General features: G+C 39.7%; 1 protein-coding gene across 1 annotated transcript; it reads right to left on the reverse strand.

Annotated features, from left to right (window-relative positions):
• Positions 1-678: 678 nt before the first annotated feature.
• On the reverse strand, positions 679-7764 carry LOC112495127. Its single transcript, XM_025090239.1, has 2 exons — positions 7143-7764; positions 679-3697 (listed from the first exon to the last, which is right to left on the reverse strand). The coding sequence occupies exon 2, from the start codon at positions 3572-3574 to the stop codon at positions 3134-3136; it is 441 nt and encodes a 146-aa protein (XP_024946007.1). The 5' UTR covers positions 3575-3697; positions 7143-7764; the 3' UTR covers positions 679-3133.
• Positions 7765-10204: the final 2440 nt, after the last annotated feature.

The raw sequence follows: 10204 nt of genomic DNA on the forward strand, positions 1-10204 counted from the left end.
TTCTTTTGTAAATAATTACTTCGGTATTATAAGAGATCGTCGCGCTTCGCGTCGCCGATTTTAGTTAATAAACCGAACCATTTCTTTGAGATCGAAGTGTCCGAATGATTTTGTGTGTCGCGTGATCGTCTGACCCATCCGACCTATTGTTCCGATTCCCGCCGCCTCCGCGTAGCTGAGTTAGCCAACGTAAGCACGTGAAGACATATTGTAGAAACTGATACGAGGTTCCCGTTTTGGAACCTGGCGCCCAACAATACTTTGACTACGTTAAGACATGGAAAGTATTTCGAGAGTGAAATCTGTTAGCCCCTGGGTTGCCTGGAACGCGTAGGAATCGCGTAAGTTGTGCGCCGGTCGGTCTTGCATTTTCCGGTGAGGTCGATCGTGTAAAAATACGTCACAATGTATATGATACTGAAAATTATACACATGTAATAGTAATAAAGTAAGTAGTATAGCTGTGGTATTCTGAATACAGATTCCTGCACCGACATCTATCGACACTGAAGAACCTTTGAAGGTGGGTGTCTGTGCTAAGTTGGCAACGTGTGCGAGTCCAAGAATTTTTGTTCGATTCCGGGAATTTTGCGCTCGATTCTAGGAATTACACACGATCGAGAACCTTTAGAACGTTCTAGAACCTTCTAAAAGCTTCGACGGTTTGCGTCCGCGTTAAGTCGCAGAGAGTCGGTCGCGCGACGTTTTGATGGAGCCTTGCCCCTCACCCCGGGGAGCTATCAAAAAGCTTCGATGAACCCCCTTCCTCCAGAATTGCGCATCGAGGATGCAGCCCTCTGGAATGCAGCATCGATTCCAAGAAATTTGTCGACTCTCGCCAGCCATTCGATTCCAGGAAGCCTCCGTGCAGGTTTTGAAAGGCGGCCCCCGTCTCGAATGTTGCAAAATAAATCCAGGATAACCTTGGAAACCTCGTGCAGGTTCGTGCAAGTCGAAACGCTTCTCGCAAACTTTCTGTAAGCGCAGTGGAGGGGTCTAAGTAATTCTAGAAAAATCTATGTATCGGTTGTTCAAATGCGTAATACCCAACGTTATCTCCTAGAATCGTGCGTCGAGAATGCAGTCCCTCATCCTCCGAGATGTCACATTACTCGTAGGAGATACGTAAGCGCGCGACGCAACTTCGTCGGAGGAGGGCTAAGGTTTATCTGAATATTCTAGAACGTAAGTCGCTCCATCTAAAAGATGCATCGACCTTGACATTGATTCCAGGAATCTCTGTAGGAGATTCGATTCCTAGAAATTTCCGAAATCTCCCATCACCATTTTAACCCTTAAGAGTTTCCTATAAAAGGAGGAGCTGAACGTATCATCATTAGTTTGCTGTGACAATCCGACCGATGCTAAATAAGAGGAAATAAGGTGAACTTAGAGTTCGAATACAGTTACTATGAAGGAATACAAGTGAAACATTTAATCGAAGCTAAAAGAGATTATAACAGCCTTTTACGAAATCTAAAAAAATTCGATCTACAGTAAAAAATGAATTCCTCAGCAATCAACAAAGTCAGCTGTTTGGATGACTATCTTCCTACAAAGAAATTGACTAATTTGGAACCTCAGAAAGAATACAAAATCACCAGAATAAGAAAAGTTCAAACCAAATATGGGATGAGACTGATCCTTAATGTCGAAGACAGCTTTTCGACGTTTCTACCTGCAAGGATGGCAAAAGCTTTCAACGACGACGACGATCTCTTTAAGAAGATTATGTAAGCCTGTGAGGAGAATCGAGTCCTCATGCGTCATCTCGGCGGACGGTACAACCAGATACAGTTCCAATGTCTATAAACTTTGTATTCGTGCTTCAACTACTATGTATATGTGTTAAATAAATTTAAAACTTATTACATCTTATGTCTTTATTCATAATAAAAAAAATATACATTCCGACAACCACCTTTATGATCTTGTATCCGCGTGGCACGACCGGAAAGAATTCGTGTATGGTATGCACTTTACGTTCGTTGATGTAAGCGGCCATCGTGATATCGCATTCGGCTCATAGGGCGTTCACCTTGAGAATGGCTACTGGTACGTCGGACGTGTGTAATTTATTAGCTTTCAGAACGAGTTAAGTGAAACCCAACAAGCGACCTATGGAATCATTGGGCCGAAAGTCGTATTATTGTTAGGTTTAATGTGAATAACGATGCTCTTATCCGTCAACGCACTATGCACGTAGTTTTGGATATCTTCGATCTCGTAGCTACCAGTGGGTATAGTGATAACTTCATCCCCCATGTAGAGCTTGTTGTGATCTGTGTCCACGTTGAGAATGGAATTGAAGGTCAGCAACTCGATGAGTCCCAGAGCGTAATTTTTGTACGGGGAAAGCTCGATAGGAGGGAAATATTAAGCTTCGAGTATAGAAAGGAGGTTCCTGATAAAGTTAACGTGAATGAATCCTCCATGATTGCAATTGCTCAACTGACCTTGTAAAATTACATAGCAAGTTTATGTAGACGATACTTGTTTTTACGATTTATTTGTCCACACAGGAACTTTAGACACAAGTGTCCACATGCGAAAGTATCGTACTCCTGATATTGCTCGTAATTGTACTTTACACTACCAACACCGAGATATTCGATAAGATCTAATGGTGGTCGAAGATTGCCAAAACTATCGAAATAAATGACTCGATTGTTCAACTTATTGTACGCGACCCAATGTGTTCCTGGACCATCTTCGTCGTCGAGATTGACGATTGCCGACTCGTACTTGTACGGCCCACCCTTCGTTCCCCATAAAAAATCCGCGAAAATGTGAAATCTTTATGATCTTCGCGTACTTTAGCAGATCCGTATCGGTTAACGCTCGGCGTGGTATTTTCACTTCAAGTTTTTTGGCTTCAGATGAAGGCATAGTCCTTTTCTGTAGGGTTTCAAGTGCAGTCCTTTGCCTAATGCGATGGCTTCCGTCGTTTTGTTGTGCCTCTGACTTTCCTTCAGTTGTTCCTTGTTTGCATTTGCATCGTTCACAGCTTTGGCTATACCTACAGCTGCATTGAGACCCGCAAACACAGGACGGCACGGGTAGAACCCGCGGTGTGCGGACGTTGCGCTTTCCATCTGCTCGTTTGACGTGTATCATTACTAGGAATCATCGATCATTTGGCTTCCTCAATCACTTTCCTCAGCGTTACAGTCTTTGGCTTCTTCTTCTTCTTGAGTCCCATACCGAGTTTCGACTTGGCACCCATTACGTTCGCTACGGACCAGGCTGCCGCCTTCTCAGCGAGACTCGCGTCTTTAGCGAAAACGCGCTTCCAAGCTTTATGGGCCAGTACCTCGTCCGCCGCTCCTGCGTATTCGAGACTCTCTTGATTCTTCGAGTAGGCGATGTCGTGCTCTTTGCAGGTTGCGTCGATGGGATTGATGCCCGGACAGCCTCGCGCGTGTCTCTTTGCTAGTTTTGTACCAGATCCACGGTACTGGTAACCGGGTAAATGTAACTCAACGGGTAGACTATTGATGATCCTGTTGACTAATCCTCTACCACGATGAGATTTTTTCTTCCCATTGCGTTTACGCTTAGTATGCACGATCATGTCCCTGTGGTGAAATAGTTTCGACTGAACAGTAATCCTTATAAACTCGTCATTTATAGTTTCTACGTTAGTCAAGATCCAGATGAGGTTCGAGAAACAGTCCGTCCGGTTATCTGTAACGAACTTTAACAAAATTGTACAATTAAAGAAGAAGAAGGAGGCCAAGTGACACGATGAATTACTGCCAAACGTATGTATCCGTTAATCAAAACGATCCTATGCAACAGTATCTCGATAAATCTGAAATTTACGATTGTATCTTTAAAGCTTTTCGTAAAGGATATATATCGTTCTTTGTTTATTGGCAATAAGTTTATTGAACCCTCGAAGAATATTGCTAAGGCTTTAATCAAGAAATGCGAATCATAAGCAAATAAGTTACGAAACACAACAGGAAAGGTATGCGAGTTCTTATAATTTAAATTACAACTCTGATGCGCAGCATCTCAATATTTACCCGTAAAATGACAATAGTCGCGATGCTTGACATCTCGAGATGTGAACGGTTTTTCACAAATATGACAAGTCTGTGTAGAATAAAATTCATTTTTCTGTTGGAAATTCAATGGTTTCATAGATACGTTGCATTTCAGGTGAAATTCTACGAATTGAGCTAACTCTTTTAATTTGTTCGCAAACCAGTTTATACAATTATTTCCACGATTAGCTTTAAATTTGGAGATGGAGTCATCAAATTTACATTGTAGATAGTACGCAATTCTGTGTGGAACATGCTTCTGATAGGCCGTTATGTATGACGATTTAGAAACATGAGTTACTGACTCTAAAATACACTCAATGTCAGCGTATGTAACAAACGGTACAGCTTTTTTGTGTTTATAATTTTTGAATTTTAGAATTTTATCCTTTTCATTTGGTAATTCCACTCTAGATTTATTTACATTTGTACAGTCGAGTCTATGTTTTTCGGAAGAAGTTTCTGTTGTGAAGTGGCATAGGCATCTATCGCACAGTCTGATACAACCATGATGCTTTGAAATTTGAGATCTCAATAAGCGAGACAGATTTAGGATTCAAGCAAAGTGGTAAACATTACAATCTGTGAAATCTATATCATCCCCATTCGAGTAAATTTTCGTTTCTAGCATAAGTAGGTGAATCCTTTCTTTATCTGATTATTGCTGAGTTAGATAAATTGGTACTATCTCATTATTACCCTTATGCTTATCGCACTCTATTCCATAAACATTTATTGCCAAATCATTCAACTTTTCGAATTTTGGAATATCCTTAAAACCAATAGGAAAATTTAAACCTTAGCACTGAGCTGAAGTGGGAATACGAACTGATAAAGCTTACATTATTTTAGAGAGCAATACGGATTACTTTTTCTAATGTTCACAACTGCTTTTTTATTTTGCACATCCTTTGGTAGTTCGATGAAGGTGGACAGACCACCGTGTATTGGAATATATTTGTTTATGTTCACCGCCAAGTTTATAATTGAAGTGCCGTGTTCTATAATCGGTTACCGCGCTCAGAAGCGGGTAAAAGTATAGTACAAATAGGTTGAAAATAAAAGACGGCCAGAAAGTCCGAATACGCCTCGCGCGCAGCGATCGCCAAGTCGGCGTCGCGTGTCAATGCCGACTTTCGTTAAACTCTCGACAACTTCAATAATTTTCAATTAATCGCGATTAAACTTTGCTAAAAACTTGTCCAAACGTTAAGGACCAGTATATTGAGGATGATATTGATGAGACTTTTATAATGAAAAACTTCCTCGCTTGGTAAAATGTGGAAAACACAGTTTTTTTTGTCTATTACAATATTTAACAACAATTTTGCGCTGCAACATTCTGATCTGGATCATAGGCTCCGTCAATGAGTCATGAACATGTGGTTTAAATTTGCAGCGATTCGGTTAAGTACTTCTCGAGAAAACGCAGTTTCAGTTTTGAGTAACATTGATTTTTGCATGTTATTTTAGGTAAAACAACTACGTATTTATTTTTTATCTGGAAAAGTTTTTTTGGTACAAAAAAATAGCCTCGACATAAAAAAGATGCGCCTGAATGAGCCTCATCCAGACATATTTTTTGTTTATCACATTTCGCACTTTTATTTTCAACTATTTCGCCAATACTTTACCCGCCTCCCAGCACGGTAACCGATTATAGAACGCGGTCCTTCAATTTCAAGCAATGACCAGCCTGCTTCCCTCTCTTAAAAGTGTTCAATTTTAGTCAGTATTTTTTCCTGCACATTTGTGTTGAACCAGTCGCTGATGTCGGTGGATGGTAGAATAACTTCGTTCTTAGTATTGAAGAACTTTAGTTCTTCGACAATCTCACTACCTTTCATGTTCTTGAATTTACAAGACAAGACAACGTTGACTTTCAAATTTCCCTCCTTTCGAAGTGTGTTTTTCACTCTAGCAATGAACAATTTTCTTGCATCATCCAGGAAATGATCCTTGGAAAGTACTTGTGTCGCAAGTTTACAATCACTCCAATCCTTATTCTTCCCTTAAAGGTAGATTCCAAATCATCCCAACACACTCTATCACTTCTTCTCTCTCTCACCGTTCCTTCACCTCTTTTTTAAAGGTGCTGTTTAAATTTTTCGTTCAACGAATTAAATATTCCAATGGTTGTCAAAATTTTATTTTTCCCCAGTCGTAAACGCAACGTTCCTCGGAATTTTGTTCAGAAGTCGAATATTCTAAGTACCAAATTTTGTTCATTTCTCAATTTCTGCAATCGATGATCCCTTCTTTAGAAGTTTATACTCTCCTTCCATGATCTCGATCAACTTTTTACACTTTGCAGAATCCATTTTGGTGACACTAATAATGCACTTGAGCGTTTGAATAACAATGATCGCTGTGCATCATCGAAGGATCTTTTATACGAAGGTTTCAAGGTTTTCCTGGAATTATTTTGTATCGGTTCGAGCTATAAGATACCTATCGGAATTGCACACTTTGAGTTCGAACTCTACATCAAAATGTTTCCGACGTGCATTCGGAAGTGCAAAAATGGTCGCTTATCTTCTGTGAGTAATTTGATACCCTCAATATCAAGATCAAAACAGTGTCCGGCTGCTGCCTGAAGTCTGCATAGGGGTCGGGGGAGTCATCGAAATATTCGGGACGGGGGCTGCCTTTCGAAACCTGCACGGAGGCTTCCTGGAATCGAATGGCTGACTAGAGCCGACAAATTTCCTGAAATCGATACGAGATAACGTTCAAGGTCAAATCGGCTGAAGGCTGCCATCTGAAATCTACACGGATCGGAGAGGGAGGAAGGGGGTTCATTGAAGCTTCTTGAAAGCTCCCCAGGTGGAGGGCAAGGGGCTCCATCAAAACGTTGCACAGGAGGACCGTCGGTTCTGGGAGCGATCCTCCGCGACTTTAGCACGGACATGAACCGTCGAAGCTTCTAGAAGGTTCTCGATCGAAATTTTTAGAACGGAACGCAAAATCCGCGGAATGTGACGCAAAATTCCCGGAATCGAACGAAAATTCTTGGAATCGAGGGGTCTTGATGACGTCACTTACGGAAATTGTGGGCGCACACGTTGTCAACTTAGAACGGACACCCACCTTCAAAGATTCTCGAGTGTCGATAGATGTCGGTGCAGGAATCTGTGTGTTGTTTTTGACACGAGAGGACGTGCTTTATCATGTACAACCAGAACATTGTCGAGCTTCGGTGACAGTCGTTCAAGTTCTTCCGCGAGTCTTTGTAGTTGTTCGGTTTAGACAGCGGCGTTTATCGTAGTATTGTCCAGAAGAAGCTCCCAATGATAGACTCCACGCACGTACCACTAAACGTTAAGAATTACATTTTTCTGATGCAGTCCAAATTTATGTTCTGGTTATGGTTTCCTGTGTGTCGACTCATCGACGCTTTCGACTATGGTTACATAGAGGCACCACTTCTCATCCGCGGTTACCTCGGTATTCAACCACTTGAAACGACGGCTGGGTAAAAGAAGTTCAGCGAAAAAGAAGAAGAAAAGAAGAAACCGTAGTCGCCAGCCTGAAAGCACTGAAACCAACTCGGCATGCCGGCTCAGAAACCGCATCCAAACCTATTCCTTTAGAGATATTTCGATATATTTCAACTGTACTGTGACCAAATTTAAACTTGAACAACAGGGCGTGACATACACTTTCGACATTTTTTGGCACTTGTTACACGCTGATGCAAACACAATTATTACTGCTTAGTAAATCTCACGCTGCTGCTTATGTAATAACGTCCAATTGAAGTGGAACACTTGAATTTTTGTGTATTTCTGTGAAACTATGACTTTTTCTAGCAGCTCTTGTAAGCCGGGTGCTCAGCACATATTTTCTCTTTTAAATTAAAATGCAAACAAATATAAGTTCAAGAAACAAACACAAATTTTATCATCACTCATTACTTAGCAACTTGGCTTTAATAGGGTTCTTTGAGTCAATATGTTTAATCTTGATGATAATACAACTTTGACATGGTTTGATCATGTCCATGATTCGACTGTTTTGTTTTGTCTTTTTAAGCCTACAAGCGCAACTGAACTTCTTCATTTCGTCGTCGCTACGCAGAAAACAAGCAGCGCCACGCTACAAGCACAGCCCTAGCGGCAAAATGAGATCCGACACGCACGAACTTACGAATATAAAATATTTGGCAAATAGCTTAAACAATGACCGATTTCGAAAAACCAAAGACATATTTTTTAGGAAATTTCCTTTCCGCTCGAATGGTAAAGGTTTTATCCCGATCGGATACAAAATGGCCGAACGGCAGAGTTTGGAGTGAAATAGTGCATTTTTGGACTTTGAGAAAAGTTCGAAAACTAGTGAAGATTTTTCAAATTACATTTTTTACTTTTTCTTCTTATCATTTTGGCTCTTAAACAGCTACCCCAGTCTTCTTCGCACCATTCCCAGTGATATAGGAAGGTTTTTTTTATTTTTGACAGTTGTTTTATTCTTAATTTAAATTATGTATTGTAATTGAGAGGTTTAAGAGACAAAACAATAAGAAGAAAAAGCAAAAATTTTAACGTGAAAAGTCATTGAATTAAATAACCAATAAATAAATTAAAAAAGAAATGCAAAAACAAAGGAAAATTCAAAAATGGAAAAAATTGTTTTAACACTTTATCGACCGGTAGCCTATTTATCGGCTTTTCGATTCCTAACGCTTATCGACCGGTTGCCTACTTATCGGCTTTTCGATTCCTAACGCTTATCGACCGGTAGCCTATTAATCGGTTTTTAGTTATCGACGGTTTTTGTCAGTGGGTTGTTTTTTTTTATAATTTCGCAGCGCTAACGTCGTTAATTATTTCCAGCTTTATACTAACCTCTCAAAATATTTATCAATTATAATAGTTTCTTACCGTTTCTAATGGATAAAGACCGTGCAGAGGAAGAGTTTTGCTTAGATGCTTTGTCAGACTATAGCAGTTATTCAGAAATAGACAGTGATGGTGATAGCAGTAATGATGATAGCAGTGATTCTTCTATCAACACTCGGAAGCCGCGAAAATTATTGCCACTGCAATATAGCGATTCAGAAAGTATTGATGACACCGCTGAAGTAAACATCGATACATGGTCAACAGATGACAAATCAATTATTTTGGAACCTTTCGAAGGCATCCCAGGCATAAAAATTCTACCAAAATCTGAAGCAAGTGTAAGGGACATTGTGAATTTATTTATTGGAGATGACCTTTTGGAATATTTGGTTAAAGAATCGAATAGATATCACTATCAAGTAACCAATAAATATAAAAATATCTCAAAAACGAAGAAATGGGTGGATATTACGTTTCCAGAAATGAAACAATTTTTAGGTCTAATTGTTCTAATGGGACAAGTAAAAAAAGAGAGACTTCATGATTATTGGTCAACTGAGCAAAGCATCGAAACTCCGTTTTTTTCAAAAGTCATGAGCAGAAATAGATTTATGCAGATATTCCAGAGCTGGCACTTTTGTAATAATGAAGATATATCCACAAATTCAAACAGACTTGTAAAAGTTGAGCCAGTTATAAATTATTTAAAGAAAAGGTTTGTTGATGTATATAAACCTTGTCAACAATTATCATTAGATGAATGTATTATTCCGTGGCGAGGAAGACTATCATTCAGAACCTACAATCCTGCTAAAATTGTAAAGTACGGCATACTTGTGAGAGCAGTCTGTGAAGCTCACACGGGATATTTTTGTAATTTTCAAGTGTATGCTTGCCAAGGAATGAAATTGGAAAAAACTATTCTAGAAGTTATTGATCCGTATAAAAATCTTTGACATCACATTTATCAGGACAATTATTATAACAGTGTCCATGTGGCTGAAGTTCTCCTGCAAAACAAAGTACGGGTATGTGGGACCATTCGGAAAAATAGAGGTCTTCCACAATGTCTTCAAAACATAACTCTTTCAAATGGTCAAGCTACATTTCGTAGAAAAAACGATATTCTGTTACAAATATGGAATAACGGTAAACGAAATGTAAACATGCTCTCGACGATACATTCGGCGCGAATAATGGAATCCGGAAGTGTAAACAGAAAATCACATATATCAATTCAAAAGCCTGAGTCGATAATTAGTTACAACAAGTATATGAAGGGGGTAGATCGCGCAGATCAATATCTGT

Source organism: Cephus cinctus, unplaced genomic scaffold (genome assembly GCF_000341935.2).
Source record: "Cephus cinctus unplaced genomic scaffold, Ccin1 Ccin1_scaffold1328, whole genome shotgun sequence".
In the NCBI taxonomy this organism is placed as follows: Eukaryota; Metazoa; Arthropoda; class Insecta; order Hymenoptera; family Cephidae; genus Cephus; species Cephus cinctus.